This window comes from Talpa europaea (assembly GCF_964194135.1).
Source record: "Talpa europaea genome assembly, chromosome: 13".
Taxonomy (NCBI): domain Eukaryota; kingdom Metazoa; phylum Chordata; class Mammalia; order Eulipotyphla; family Talpidae; genus Talpa; species Talpa europaea.
The window spans coordinates 60957637-60974234 of record NC_140080.1 but is presented as its reverse complement, the minus strand read 5'-3'; the positions used below and the strand labels follow the sequence as shown (position 1 = coordinate 60974234).

The 16598-nt window shown below is 48.4% G+C and overlaps 1 protein-coding gene across 1 annotated transcript in view; it reads right to left on the bottom strand.

Annotated features, from left to right (window-relative positions):
- Positions 1-16389, bottom strand: part of CABLES1 (Cdk5 and Abl enzyme substrate 1) — a gene marked incomplete at both ends in the record, with an annotated part of 97644 nt that extends 81255 nt beyond the window's left edge. The window contains one exon of the mRNA XM_084252424.1: positions 15530-16389. Coding sequence (XP_084108550.1) covers positions 15530-16389 — 860 coding nt within the window. The remainder of the gene's footprint in view (positions 1-15529) is intronic.
- Positions 16390-16598: the final 209 nt, after the last annotated feature.

The following is a 16598-nucleotide window of genomic DNA, read 5'->3' as shown; positions in this document are numbered from 1 at the left end:
AGACTCAGCACTCCGTCTCCAGGACGATTCTCCGACAACTCAAAATGGGAAAGTCAGCACAGTTTCTCTCACAGCAGCACCTTCCAGAAACACTCAAGGAATGTGGCAGAGGTGTCAGGCTACTCAAAATTCATTTTATGAGTCATTCAAATGTTAGTGAGAGAAAGGGCCTGAAGGATCAGGGAACTTAAAACTCCAAGCCACTTTTTAAACCACGAGGGAAAATGTGCAAGCCACCCCATGAGCCTGGGGCCCTGCCATGTGGACACTGCCAGCGCCAGCTGCTCCAGACAGAATTGCTCTCAGGCTTCTCCTCTGACCTGAGGTGGAAGGAAAATGGAAATGAAGCTACTAGCTCTGGACATGGCTGCACAGGCTGAACTAGCTCCCAGTGCAAGTGGAGATGCCAATGCTAATAAAATGTCACCTCAATTACTTTTGCCAGGGTTATAAAAAGAAATTGGAGACTTCCTCCCTTGGGCATCTTCTGTTAATTGCCATTTATAAAAGTTCTGATTGCTAGGCCTGGAATATGCATTATTTTCCCTTTGAAAACAAAGGAAACTTCTAAAATATCAATCAGTATTCCAAATGGCAAAGTGATTTGTTTTCCAACTCACACTCTTGGATCAGCTCGGGAGTCTGTCTGAAAGGCAGGCATCTGGTATCAATTTGAGACAAGACAAAATCAAAGCCGAATTCCCATGTGAATATATATTTAATTCCAGATTTCGCCAGTCTGCATGTATCTTATCACTTTCCTTATATTTCAGTCATGACTTTATTTTCCTGGCTCCAAAAGAACTAAAGTCATGCACCACAAACGTTACACCTCTTAATAAGCTCTACGGGCTAAGTTCTTTCCAACTCTGGAATACAGCTTACAGGGAGGGTATATCTATATTGGACATACGGCTTGAACTATATAGTTCCCATCTCTTTCAATCAGCGTGGCCTTAATTATTTGCTTGCGTCTGGAACAAACAAGGTCAAGCTAGCCACTATATACACGTAGGAGCTCCCCCACTGACATGTACACAGTTAAACCTGGGCTGAGGAGGTCAGTGGTAAGAACATTGGTGGATATTCTTAGACAGTGAGTGTCTGGCAGTGCAAGTGTCAAGAAATGCCACCTAGATCCTAAAACAGAACCCAGTTTGCTCAGGAAGGTCACAAAACTTGTCTGGATAGGATATTACATGTTTTATTAAAGGCAATAGGAAAGAGTCTTCAGGGTTAGACAGGATCCCAGTTCTGCTGAGCTCTACGTGACTTGGCAAGAAACGCAAACTCCCTAGAGTTCAATTCCCTCGTTAACTGGTGATGTCAGTCCCTGCAAAATATGCAGCGCACCAGTGGAATATCTGGGATGCAATATCACATCAGCTATTTATTGGGAACTACATTATCAGGCAGGCATAGTGCTAAATGCTTTGCAGAAACCACATTAACCCCGACAATCATATTATGAGGTATTTGGTTATTATTATTTCCCCCCTTTGCAGATGAGAACTGGGGCTCGTGGGTGATTATGACATTTGCCTAAGGTCACACCCAGGAAGTGGCAGAACAGGGATGAGAAGCTCATTCATTTATTATTCAATAAACACACCATTATCACAAAAAACATTAACACAACAAGAAAAAGATGCAATTGCTGCTGGAATATTAAACTGCATCCCAGCCTTATTTTGAACTATAGAGCAAGTATGAAATCACTTAGTTACTTCAGTAATAATTTTGAAAAGGCATTTTTTTTTCTCTTGGAGAATTATCTTCACTCACCACATTTGAGATGGCTCAAACTTCAGCACCTGGTAAGTAGCCGCAAGTTGAACTTGGAATGTTTTATTAAAATCTCATGATCTCAATCAATGATTTTTTTTCTTTAATAAAAAAATTAAATGAATGAAACATGATTTGAGGTGTTTTGAAATTGATATGCTCTACAAATGTCAAAATGTTGAAAGTTTGTGTAAGAAGTTTTAAGCCGAAAGAGTTGGAAATGAGCATGCAATGTGAGATGATCTCTCTTTAAACATAAACATCATTTTCCACTTTGGAAGAAAAAGGAGAATGTCCATATGCACTTCCTAATCAAAAAGTTACTTATGACCCTACAGATATATTGCCTTGAACTCCTGGGAAAGTATAGGCATAGATTCTCAGACAAGACTTTCCACTGGCACCTCATCTTGCCCTTTAATGAGCAGAAGGGAATTCAGGAAAATACATTTCATCATCAATGGCAATAGTGACAATGATGATGATGCAGAAATGTAGAGAATATAAAAACATGTTTTCTCTGTATACTTAGTATAGATCAGGGACAATTTAGCCGATTACAGCATTTAAATAAAATTCATGTCCAAGAGAACATGTTCTTAGCTAAACTTCGAAGTTGAGCCATAAAAGTCAGCAGTAGAGAACACCAGATACCTACAGGAATATCTAGGCACATGAACTAAACCATCTTTGAGAGTAGAAAGCTGCTATTTCCACATTGACGTATTTTCTTTTACCTGTACTGACAACGGTGTGAGCCAGGTGACTGGGCTTGAGGTTAAATGAGAGATACCTTGTAAAGGAAACTCGCTTAGGCACCTCAGTTTTGATAATATGCAAATTTACTTTCCACACTCAAAATCTGATTCTTGTAATTCATTGCATGTCAGTTCTTAAAGAATTCTTTTATTTCTGTTTATGAAGATAATGTTTACCTTGTATGATCTATATAGGAAAAAGATAAAATATATTAAAGAAAAAAACCAACCAACCAAGCAAGCACAATTCTCATTCTGACGCCACCTGGCTGAAAATCCTTTGGTGGCTTCCCACACTCTTATGGCTAAGATCAAATCCCCAGCATGGCTCCATCTCACCCTCCCTCCTCCAGGGTCCCTGGACTCTGGACACACACTGTCATGGTTTGCTTCTTCCCAACCGGTGATAGGTGGAGGACGTTATGCCACCTCTGTGCCCAGACCCCCACCTTTCTCTGGGGCCCCTAGACCCCTGCTCCTTCCTGCTGAGTCTCTACCCAGGGTGCTCCTGGCTCTGCACCTGTCCTCCCAGGCCTTGTTTTTGTTTTTCTAAGATTTATTTATTTATGCATACAAGACCTGGGGTACAGGCCAGAGGTGTGGGGGCGCCCTTATTAACTACTTAGACCCCGCTCATCCCTTGCACCTCAGTTTCAAGGCCCACTCCAGAAGTCAGCCTGCTCCCACAGCACTTTTTACACACTCCTCCAGGACCAAGCACCTGGCTCTGAACCACGCTCCACAGCTGCGGCCTTCCCTTGGCTGTGTGACTGCTCAAACAGCTCTCTCAGCAGGATAGAAGCCTCACCATGGCAGGGGCCATCCAAGTCACAAGTCCTGTCACTCTCCAAAACACATCTGGAGTCCCTTACTCCCTGGCCATCTCCTCCCTAGTTCAGGCCTCTGCATCTCTCAGCAGGACACTCACCTGGAGGCAAGAGGCTCCCAAATGTCCTCCCAAATCTGAGCCTGTCCTCCTTTAACCCATCAGCCACACCGCTGCCAGCAGGGCCTTAAAGGTAAGCAGAGCACCCTGCTCCCCAGCGCCTTCTGACTGTGGTTATAAGGCAGCGCGAACTCTGCAGCAGGCTCTGCAAAGCTTGTGTTCTGAGCACCCTGCCTACTTCAGAGGCCTCAGTTCCCTCTGGCCCTGCGCTCACTGCACCCTAATTAGCCTGGCCTCCTTTCTCTTCCCCACACACCTCAAGCATGTTCCCATCTCAGGGCCTGAGAACACAGTTCCCATGCCTGATACCCACGCCCCATCCTTAGGTGGCTGTTTCCTTATCTTCCTTAGGAAGCCTCTCCCGGTCCCTGTGTCTACTCAATGTTCAGAGACCTCAGCATTTCTCTCCATGGCCTTCTTCGGGATTTTATGTGTATTTTGGGTGTCTGTTGCCCTCCACTTTTCCCATCTCCCATATCAGCCACTGAGATCTATGAAGGCAGGGACGCCATCTCTCTGCTGTCCTAACTGAACCCCAATGCATAGCACATGGCAGAAGGCTTTAAGCACCTCTGCTTGAATACTTGACAAATCGGCCTGGACCTCACCATATGCTTTATGACACAAATGAGAGAAGACACACACCAGGCAGAAGGAGGCACTGGGACTGCTGTCCATTCCCCCTGACCAGGGGAAAGGCGGCGGGTCTAAGTTGGCAGAGAATCGGACCCCGAGTGTGACTCCAAGACGGCACCACACAATAGCTTCCTAGACAGCTGGAGAAAATGACCACAAACTTAGGGTCTTCACAAAATGGACATTCATTCTCTCATGGCTCAGGGGGCTAGATGTCCAAAATGCTGGCGGGGCTGCTTCCTCCTGGGGAGGACCCTTCCTGGCTTCTTCCCTCTGGTTACCAGCGATCCTTGGCTTGTAGACACGTCGCTCTCATCCAAATCTCTGTCTTCATGTGAGGCTCTCCTCTTCGGTCACTGGTTTTAGGGCCCACCCTGCACCAGTATGACCTCACCCCTATTTCCAAATAAGGCACATTCCTGAATTCCATGCAGACATCAACCCAGATGGCACCACAAAAGCCACAAAAGGCAGTGAGCCCAAGGGCTCCAGGGACTGTGGCAGGGGTGCTGCTGAAGGGTGAGCCCCAGGTTCTTACTGTTACTGAGTGAGCATCAGCGACACGTGGACATAGGTGATAGGTAGAGGACGCTGTGCCACCTCTGTGCCCAGATCCCACCTTTCTCTGGTACCCCTATACCAGCTTCTTTGGGGGAAATTCCCAGACACCATGAATCCCCTGAAACTCTAAAATTCTGCAAGTAAGAAGTAGATAAACCCTCAGTAATAGGAAATTTTGGATATGCACAAGCTTGTCTTTCTAAAGCAGCAATGAGGACCCCAAAAGGGTTAAAGGGCAAGGCTCTGCTCTCCCTCCTCCATCCAACCTGCCTCCAGCTTTCAGAAGTCCAGCTCTGCTCACACCTGAGCCTGCTCAAAATCTCCCTCCTTCCTCTCAAATAAGAGTCACCTTCCTAGCCCCATAGCCAAGTGTGCTATGCTATCACTGACAGGGCCGGCTCAAGGGCCATCTCCAGACCACCACTGGAGCTGCTCCCACTGCAGGACCCTGGCCCTCCTGCTGCCAGGAGCCAGGCTGTCTCCACTATAATTCTCTTCTGGAAAGCAGGTGCTGGCCCCGTTGATCTCTGATCAAGCCACTTAGGTGTCCACACAGAGATGCGTCAACCACATGGCATTGAGACATGTGGATACCACCAAGCCAATGTCAAGCAGGCTACACTGGGACCTGAACGGAGTCTCAACTCTGTCTAACAGAGAGGAGGGGGCTGGGTGCAGGAAAAGAGGCTAAACAAGCAGCAGAGACCACAAAGTGAAGGCTGTGGTGTAAGCAAAGGTGCATATTCCAGAACTGTCTTTCCAAATTAGGAAGGAGCACTCCCCTTACATGTGCCCCTTGCCTCAGGGGGCTGCAGAGAGGCTCCAGTTGGGTTGCACACAGCTGCCCTGGGCCAGATCAGCTGTCACTCTTTTAACCTCAGTGGCTTTGCTGCTCTAGGGTACAATATTGAACATGTGAATTCACCCCTTCTTGCTTCCTGTCCCCAAGAACTTTACTTTGACAATGGAAATTGTCAAGACTCTAGGGCAAGCAGGGGTGAAATGTGGCCCCAATGGAGGAAGTACTATTTTTCCATTGCTGCTCTGATCTACTTTACTACTATTTCTGAGATTAAAACAATGCAGCAAATCACCTGTTCAGTTTACCATAGCATAAGCATAAGGTCCACCAAAGGGCTCTGCTTCCCCATGATCTCAGCAAACCTTGTCAAATTTCCCAACTTCTTCCAGATGGACAATGTTGGGTGCGGGGCACATGTGAACAGAATTAACAGCTGCAATTTGACTGGACCTTCTACTAAGGGCCAAACCTCTGCTAGGTGCTTCATGTTGCATTCTTATTTTAATGCTTGAGTGAGGCAAGAATTCTTACCCCCATTCTACAGATAAGGACACTGAGGCTCAGAGGAGTTAAATAAGTTGCCCCAAAAGTGCCACTAAGTGGCAGAGCTGCTGGATTTCAAAACTGGTCTTTCTACTCTTGAAGCCAGTCACCCAACCAGCTGGGAAGGCAGCTGAGCGGCAGGGGTGCCAGAAAGGAGGAACCAAACCAGTATTTGGAGGCAGATATTGTTAACGGGAAAACTTTCCACAACTTGGGCCCCAAACCAGGGTTCAGTTGGCCTGCCCCAGGGTTTATCATGTGAAAATCAGCATCCTCACTTGATGAGAAGGCACTGGCTAGCCAAAACCATAGCACAATATTTCTTTGTACCTTAACATACTGACTTTGCCTGACCCAACCCCATAGGTCTGGACGGCTGAGGCCTTGAGCAATTTTTGTTCTCTTGGATTAAATAAAAAGTAGATGATTTGGGGCAGGAAGAATAAAATTTTACAGGATTTAAATTTTTTTTTTCTTTAATACAGCTATGGTAGAATTTTTTGTTCTAAAACTCCGCTTAGAAAACGGATTTCAAAATTCCACCTCTGCCAGGTATAGATCATGTGAGCATGAATGACTCCCTTAGTTCTTCATAGTCTTCACTTTCTAATCTAGAAAATGGCTACCACGTTGCCTATTTGAGGGATTTGATGAAATAATGTATATGAGGATACTGTAAACCGTAAGTAGAAGTTACATCATCAGGTGTTGGTCTTACGATAGATAAACTGAATTCCTCAATACCTACATGATTACCTGGGGCATCTGAAGTCTCATTTCCTTCATTCCCCACTCCAAACACAAACATCATTCATTTTTTTATTGAAAACAAAATATTTCATCCAGAATCACCTTTCAACATCAGGTCAACCATATCCCCTAACACGCCAATTTTTGTCTTTAAGCAGAAGAAAAAAATACAGACTTTGACTGTCTTCCTGTCCCTCACATATCTCCCCCTCCCTGCCCTGCCTCCATTCCCTAGGATGATCAAACTAGACAATCTGTTTTATAAGTCACTGGATCAATGAGTGAAGTGCTTTTATTTTTATTTAAAAAAAATTTTTTTTAGTAAGGGGCTTTAAAATAAAAGTCAACATGCCAAGAATACAGAATCTTTGGCATTCTTAAATATTTTATTATTCTCGTCTCAAATGCCATATTATCTATCACGGAACTTAGATTTTAAGTACTCCCTGGCCTTTAAGTCAGTGATAACACTAGGCCTTTTCCTTCATGCATAGACATATTATAATATTTCAATTCCTAAACTTCTATCATTTGCATGTTTGCCTTTCCAAGCTCTCGTCTTTATGACTAAATGTACAGTAATAAGCCCCAAACCATGTTAATGATAACCCTGATAAATATAAACTAGTGTGCAATTATCCAAAATGCTAACACAAACAAAAAGGGTAGAAAACAAACAGGAAACCCTGATTGATTATATGTTCTTAGAAGCTTTTAAAAACCAAAGAAAGATAAGAACACCATATTACATAGTTTGCAAGAGTAACAGCTAATGATTTTATGGTTCCTACAGGTACTACTAAGTGATCTCCTTTAGCCCCATAGTGTCTATGAAAAGACTTGTTAAATTGCACAAAAGCTAAAATCTGAAGGGGTCAGGTAATTTTTATGAGACGAGAAGTGGAAAGGGGTAATCCCTAGAAATTCACAAATTACAGCAAGTAACAGATTCTTACAAAACTTCGTTTTCAACACTATTCTGCCTATGGTGATGTTTTGCACAGTTCCCCAAGAGGAGACTAAAACAAAAAGCTGTGTGGTCCCTGCTGATAAACCAGCTCTCTGGAAGGAGAAAAACCAACCCTGACTTGTGGTATTAACTGATTCTTGTGCCGTAAATGCTCCCAGTATGACTGATTTCAGGTTACCCACCAGCTCACAGGCTCCTTGGTGATTTCTACCAAGTCACCCACTGTACTCAGGGAACCGCCGCATGCAGGGGACAAGCAGAAACCCAGCAAGAAGCCAGAGAAACCACGGTTCAAATTCCAACTCTAGACTCCAGTTTCATAGCCTTTAGCAAGTTTCCTTAAACCCCTCCAGGCCTCAGTCTCCACGGATCTAAAATGGATATGATTCCTGTGTCACAGGATTGTCACACAAAACAATGAATGGGAAGGTGGAGTATGAGAGGTCGCAGGACCTCCTACACGTTACTGCTCCTCCACAGAGAAGGGGGAGCAGATTTGGGTGGGCTGGGCAGGATATGGGTGGGCTTACTCCTGTGACAGAGACTGAAACATTGAGTCGGGAGGTTCGTAACTACAGAACCAGGAGGGAGGGCCAGGTGAATTGCTTTCCCAAATAAAGGATTGGGACTGACTATTGGGAGAAGATTGAAAACCTAGAGAGTTAGGGGGTGGGGTGGCTTGTAAGTGAGACTTTGAGGAGAAAGATGTCCTAGTAGGATTTTATTTTAAAGTTTTATTTTTATTTATTTATGCATACAAGAACTGGGGTGTAGGCCAGATGTGTTGGGGATGATAGGATTCCCCAGAGAGAGTGGGGAGCAGAACAGGCAGATCTACTGAAATACACTGCTGAGGGGAGCGGCAGACAAGACAGGAAAGGTCTGCTGCACCATGGTTAGCTCCCTCGCTAGGGATCGAACTCACGCTGCAGTGGCTGCCAACAGCTTGATAACACTGAGCCTTTAACCCCTACTGGCAGGATTTTTAAGAAATGTTGCTGGTGTTTTGGGATCAAGTTTCCCTACTAACACCTTCAGGGAATTGGGGTTTTGCTTGGTTCTGTGGTTGCTCTATGGAGGGTGCTGCTCTTTTGTTGAGAGCCACCCCAGGCCATCACCAGCACACCCCTGACCAGCACCAGCGAGGGACTAGCAAGTGCAGACTCACAGGGGATGAAGAAGCCCATCCCAGCAGAGTGAGCAAAAGTGCCCTCAGAGAGGACTAGGCTGGGTGAGCGATCTGAAAGGCAGTGTGTCTTGTGGGAGAATGCTGGGGAACCCTTCCCGAGGAGGAGCCTGCAAGGGCCGGAGCTTGGGGTGACCTATGGAAAGACAGCACAGCTGGAAGTGAGGTGAAGGCCAAGGAGCAACCATGCACGAAATACAGGAACTTAAGGCTTGATGGGTCCCTCTGGCAGCCCAGGCAGAAGGGGGAGGTAGGTCTGAACAGAAGTCAGGAGCCTCTCAGGAGGCAAGGAGAGTGGGCGCAGCAGGAAGGTTCCGGCATGAACCTTAGGGGTACAGAGCACCGGGCCGAGGCAGGACTCACTCACTTACTTTGTAAGGCACCGGAGAATCAATTAGTTCAGGCTTTGCAGGTCGTGTGGTTTCTGCCACAACTTCTCACTTCTGTCCTCAGAGCACAAGGCAGTCAAAGACAATACTGACATGAATGGGCGTGGTTGTTAACCAGAAAATGTTATACATAAAATATTACTTTATGAACAGCCTGGGCGGGGGAGGCGGTGGAAAAGATGATGCTGAGAAGCCACAGAGGGTCCAAACAAGGGAAACACAGCCAGGAAGGAGGGACGGTCACAACTATTCCCATTCCATCGACAAGAACCTCGAAGTGGTGGGGCTGAGCCACAGAACACACTATTCTTAACGGTGCCAGGCTATTGCTGCCCATAACTCTGAACAAGTGAGGCAAGGAAATCACCAGACTTGTGAGAGGCAACAGTCATGACAGGATTTCCATGTGGCTGAGGGGAGGTCATAGGAATTCTATCTACCCTGATCTGTCCTCAAGGCCCTCCCCACAAGAGGGCCCTTAGAGGTCAGGCCACCCTCTGCCCAGCTCAGCCACAGCCAGCTGCACAGCACTGAGGAGCCCCACTCACAAACCACAGCCCAGCGAGCGAAGTGGGTGGGGCGGCCTGGAGCTGGACAGGGAGGGCCAGGCAGTTCTCTCCAGCCACCTCTGGGTCCCGGCAGGTGACTTAACCTTTCTGTGCTTCAAAAGGGATCACGTGCTAGTGCTGTCTGAGGGCTTTTGTAAATACATACTTGCTTAATCCCCACAAAGTGCTTTGAATAATGCCTGGGACCTGTCTGCTAAATCAAAATACTGAATCCAGGCACTGAGCCAGGTCTCAGGGGAGAGGGCATGAAGTCATGAGGTGTCACTGCCTGCTGGCGGCTCACACGAGTTCACCTCTAACCAGGCATTCATCACTGGAATAAATGGCCCTTTTCCCTGTCTCTCAACACAGACAGGGACCACATTTTATGTCTGGATCTTCCAGGACTAGCACTGTGGCACCTCATAATTGATATTCATCATGGGCAATGTTTGCTGAATAATACAGAAGTCCCAACAGTACAATTTCCTCCGCTACAGATAATCAAGCACCTATGCTTGCCTTTGCCTGCTCAGTGACCTTGGATTTCTGCTTCTTCATGTTGTTAGGGGGCTGAAATTGATGTTTATGAAAGTCCTTCGCAGATCTGCAGGCCTGTTAGCAACAGAGGTGACTCCATATCACTTCCAGCATAGGAGCGGCATTGGTTGGGGACTGTGCCTCATGGGCCAGTGGCTTCTAGCTTGGATGGCCACAGATGGACGTCAGCAAAGGGCACACAGTTGATGAAGTTTTTAAAAGTTCTCCCTTAGACTGAGAGAACCCCTTTCATTTATTCATTCATTAGTGCATGTCCTGCCAACTGAAGCCACATGGAATAAACTCAAAGCCACTTCAGCATCTTAATTCTGATGTTAGCTTATTAACACATCCCCAAGAGAAACCTGCCGGGCCTCACAGCAGGGCCCGGCACTAAGGCACAGGCTGCTAGACCTGCAAGAGTGGTGCACTTGCTGCCCCTAATTGGTAGCGAGGGTTGAAGTGACCATCCCGGCTGGTCAGCCATGGCAGAGGCAGGTCTAGAATGCAGGGTGGCCAAGTACAGCTTGGCGTTCCTTATGCCCATCATGTTGCTTCACTTGCCTCACCTGCCTTTCCTTCCCATCATGCTCTGAAGCACTGGCCCTTGGGCCTCTCCCTACCCAACAGCTCTCATCCTGATGGAAAACAGTCCAGGCTGATGGTGCAGAGCCAGGCTAAGGCATCCTCCACCTTTCCGGGAAGGCAAAAGGTCACACTTTAACTTACTGCCCTGCCGGGGACACTTGCCAGTAGTGAGGAGGCTTCCGATTTATTTCCCCTTCTGACTTTGTCCACAAGACAAGCTTTGTGATCGCGAGAGGGAGGGCAGCGGGTGAACCTTTGGCAACTGGCTTCAGCCCCTGGCAGGGAAGGGCCTGTGCAGAGTATCAGGTAAGAATCCTGACCAGGGCCTGGCCCAACCTGCAACTACAGCTTTGCTTCCATAACTCATGCTCCTCTCAGGATGGCTCAAGAGTAACTTGGGTTTGCTTACTGCTAGGGAGCTCAAAGTCCTTTTTGACTTCTGAAATCCAGACAGGTCAGGAGGCTGCGAGCTAGAGTATAGAGAATGGTAACTTGCCTAACTCACAAAGCAAGGTGATGACAAATTAGTAAAAACACCCATCTCCCCTCTCATTCTAGTTGTTTATGCCATAATTGTGCATGTATTTCGGTAAACATAAGGACCATCTACACAGCAGGAGTCCAGGTTATACCTCCAGAGCGGTTATAAAGAGGGAGGGATGTGGTTAGAATCTCTAAATACTCAAAGCAGTTGTGTAGGAGCCTGAGAAGGCTGCCCCCATGGCTGTGTGACCTTGAGCAGGTTACTTAACATCTCTGAGACCTGGTTTCCTCAGTCTTATAATAAGAATAATCACAGTACAAGGAAAAGCCTCCTTCTTCAAAGTTTGATCATTTGCACCCCAGGGAGCAGGTTGGAAATGCAGAATCAGGGATTTTCCCAGGCCTGCAGGATCAGAATCTATCTTTTATCAAGAGTCCCAGGTGATTCTAAGCATATTTACATTTGAGAAGCCAGATAAAAAGCATTTATCACATGCCCACAGTAGTCAAGTCAACGCCCAAATAATAAACACGAAAGAACCAAGGCTTTCAGGAGAAAACAGTTCAAAATAGGTTTTCTGGAAGTAGTAGAACTTGAGCCCAAGATTTGAGCCCAAGATTTTACACACCATATGCCCTCTTTCCACTTAAGACCTAACTCTCCACAGGCACAAAGCTAATGCAGGTGTTCTAAGAAGTAAAACCCTGTGTTATTTTGAAATAACATCCTGGTCCTGGTGCGCTCCGCCCATCAGGCATGAAGGCACACACACTTCACCTATGCTTACTCTGTGCACTCCTGGGTGGCGGGGTGCCACTCAGCAGCTCTAGAAAGTGAGTAACTTGGGACTGCTGTCTGTTTTAAGGAAGCCTTAAAACACACCTTGTAAATTTACACTCCCTTCCACCTATTAACACCTTCCTTATGCAGCACTTGCTGCCCTAGCAAAGAAAAACAGCAGGGTGTCAAGCTAGAATGCATCTTTCTGGTCTCTCACCTCACCAGAGAGCAAACCCAGGCATGCTGATTTCTCCAGGCCAGAGTTCTTTCAGCCCATAGTTCTGTGCTACTAGAAAGTAGCAGCAAAGTTAGAGACCCCAAATAAAGATGTAAAATGGAGGGGGGGGGGGCATGACTAGTCAAGAAAATATAGACACACAGCATTATGACCGGCCTGCTGTATCATGGACATTTACATCCAGCAACTCCAAAATTAACCCTGCCTGCAGTGTGCAAGACATAGCAAAACCGGGAAATATACCAGGTTTGGAGATCAGAGATCCAGGTTTCCACCCTCATCAAAACTGAGTCTGTTTTGTGAAAGAATCTACACAAAAGGGTGGCCATGAAGATTCAACATGATAAATGTCTAATAATATCCAACTTGGCACACAGATATATGGTGTCATCATTTTATGAACACATCTGTGCCAAGGTCTGGACACAAAAAATTTCTTCCCTGTTCTATTTCAGTGTTTGGAAGTCCAAGCAATACTTGTGATTGGTTTTACAATTACCCAGATGGAAATAACAGGAAATAAAAAGAAAGGACTTCAAGATCTCAGACTAGGAAATTCTGATTTTTTCATACCCATAACAACTCCAATATACGAAATCTTATAATCATTTTTTTGAAAAAGGGGAGATTTCAGATTAACCATGAGCAGTGCTTTCCAAACTTTCATTTATATGTGAGTCACCCAGGGATCTGGTTAAAATGCAGATTTGAACTCAAATAACCAGATTGGGGCCTGAGTTTACATTTCTAAGAGTTCCTGTGAAGCTGCAGGTACACATGTCCACACTTTTGAGCAGCAAGGTGCTATGGACTCCTGAAACAGCAAGAAATCAATCCAAGGAAAACAACTTCATTTAAAAAAAATGTCATCCCAGGAGTAGTATAAAGGGCTGCCCAAGCTGCCGGTTTCTTCCAAGGAGACATTCCAGGAAAGCAAGTGGCATTCTTTAAGCTGGTCTTATTCAAATGAGCTTGTACTCTTACATCACACTTTGTCCAGGCAGGTAAAAATACTCTTCAGTGATCATAAAAACAGCACAGGTCTGACAAATTTCTTGAAAGCAGCAGAGTGTAGGAAGCAAAGCATCCTAGGATATTTCAAGTTCATCACTGCTTGAAAGGGCCAAGCCAGCCCTTCAAAGCCTGTCTTATATCAATATTTTACTAATTTACCTCCTCTCTATACATTAAAATGGATGTTATTTCTGTTAACAACTGTACCTATTAAAAAGATAACTATATCTAGCAACTTAATGGGCAATTCTGAAGTAGTAAGGAGGATGTGATTACAAAGTAAAAATCTATCTTCTATTGACTAACTCACTTTTACACTTGGGATGTACTACATCTAAGAGGTTCAGAGATTCAATTCTCATTACTCTTCAGATCAGAAATCCTAACATACAAGATTCTCCACATCCTCTGAAATTACATTCTTGGAGAGAAAGTGTGAGGTAATCAGATCACCAGCTGCTTTCAGCACTGGAATACATCTGTCTACCAGCAGATGCAGGCCAGCCTCGCCCACTGGCTTAGAATAACATGTATGTTTATTATAATTCCCGCCGTGACCCACTAAGTTAGCTGGAAAACACAATTTCATTTAAAAAACGACCTCGCAGAAGATCTGTGAGGTAGTCAGTCTATGAGTCATTATGAGCCAGTGTGTGATGTCAAGTGGCAACATTGCACTGCCTCAAAACTGCTGAGTGTGCACCACCAGACCAGAAAGGAAGGGCTTCCCCTCTGTGTGCTGACCTGCTAATGGTGAAATTCATGCTGACAAGAGATGTCAGGCTCGGCTGTCACCTGTGCCCATGTGGCTAACTCATCCCTGCAGTCCCAAGGGTGCCTCCCAGTGCCACACCCCTGCCTGTAGCCCATAGGAACGCACACTGCTATGCTACAGTCCATGACTTCTCCCACTTGGTATAATCAAACTTCTGGATAAGCCTAACTTGTTCTTCTTCCCCATTTATCCACTGAGAGAGGAAGTTTTCCAGTTAGCCACCTTCTTACTTAGATCAAAGCAAGCCTGAGCTATCAGATGGGCAGCAAGGAGAGAGGCTTTAATAAAAAATGTTCTCCCTTCTCATCTTGAGGTCTGCAAAATGTTGGTAAGGTCCTACCGTAGTAGAGGAAACTGAGGCCCGGGAGGTTAAAATAACTAAGCAGTGATGGAGCCTATATTGTAACTTAAACTTCATAGGGGGCCTATTAACTTACAAGGGAGGATACTCCCAAGGAATGTGCCCGCCATTCCCTCTGCTCCCAACCTGGGTTCCTGCCCAATCTCCAGTTCCTCAGCCTGCAACTGACAGAACTCACTCCGGACTGTTCCTTGATCATATAGGGTCAAGCTTCAGCTATTCCCTCAACAATAAGCAAGTGCCCAACAATTCATTTTGCAATTTTATCTTGGAATGAAAAAACGTAAAAAGCAAAACTTTCAAGACCTATTTCCTTCCTGACCCCATCCATCCTCACTCCCAAGGCCCACTTCAAGGAAATGTAAAAAGGACCTTCCATTTCTTAGGAAAGCAACAGGAAAATGCCAAGTTTTCCCGGGACAGAGGAATACTTGAGTGCTGGCAGGAATTTCTCAGGGAGGAATTCACGGAGTGTTTGCTGCAAGTTTAGGCTCACACGTGCCGCTCAGCCGCCGGCCAGGGCCAGACCCACTGCTCCACTCTGCGCCCAGCCAAGTCTTGCCTGGCGAGGGGAGTGCGCGCCTCCGGGTCGGGGCTAGTGATGGAAACCCAGGTGCCGCTTTTTAACGGGCTCTCGAAACTCCTAACTCCGGCCCCCCCGCGTGGGCATGCTGCTCCGACCCTGCGCGTGCCGGGCCCGTGGACACACGTGTTGCCACACGCTCTGGGTCTCTCCCTCTTTCACGTGCCCTCCTGGGTTGGCATGAGGGCCAGATGCCCGGGGATCCGACGCGACTGGGGAAGGCTGGGAGGGGGCGCCCCGCTCCCGGCTGCAAAGAGCGGGTCTCGGTGCGCGCCGCGCCCTGGGTACTCACCGGGACCGCTGCAGCTGCTCCAAGGCGCTGGTGCTGCCCCCCTGGCCCGGCTGCTCCAGAGAGCAGTAGTTCTGCGAAGTCTGCCTGGAGAATGCGATGGGCAGGATTCCCTGAGTGAACGAGTTGAGGCGGCCCCGACTGCCGCTCATACTCCCGGGGGTCCCGGAGCCCAAGAAGGCGGCCGCCGGCACCTGCACGCTGGAAAACGCATCGTCCTCCTCTAACAACTCCTGCGCGAAGGCCCCCGGCCCGTCGGGCAACTGCGGCGGGGCGCAGGCGGCGAGAGGCGCGAGCCGGGATGGCTGCCACTGCTCCCCCGACGCCCGGCCGGCACCCGCGGAGCTCGCGAACCCCCGGGCCGGCCCGGGGCCGGGCGCCGTCGCGTGGCCGCCGGGGGTCAGGGGAAGCAGCGGCGACGGCTGCGGGAGGCAGGGGCCGGACCCAGCCGCCCACGCCGCCGTGCTCGCCGCGGCCAGCGCGCTGCAGCCTCCGCGCTCCGCAGCGGCCAGCAGGCTGCCCCGCGCCCTCGCGCCGCCCGCGCCGCCGACCCCCGGCTTCCCCGCGCCGCCCGCCTCGCCGCCGCCCCCCTCCTCGTCCTGCAGCGGCGGCCGGCCGTCCAGCGAAATGTTGGTGAGGAAGGAGAGGGCAGCCTGGCGGCGCCGCGGGTCCATGCGCGGCTTCCTGGGGGGCTCCGGCGGCGGCGGCTGGGCCCGCGCGGCGGCCGCGGGCTGGGGCTGCGGCGGCGGCTGCTGCAATCCGCGGGCGCCCGCGGCGTCGGAGCCGGCGCCGCCGCTGCTGCTGCTGCTGCAGGCGGCCGTGCCGGCGGTGGCGGCCGTGCTGGCAGCCGTCGCCGCCGCCATTGTGTCCGTCTGCGGCGATATTTCCGCGATGCCCCTAGAATCCAGCGGCGCCCGGCTGCTAAGCGGCCAGCGCGAGCGCCTGCGACCCGGGCTGGGCAGGGCGCGGGGCGCGGGCGGCGCGCGCGGCTGCCCGGCCCCCCCGCGGGCGGGCCATGCTCGCCCCTCGGTGCTGGGGCGGGGGGCGCTGCTGCCGGGCTCGACGCGCGGCT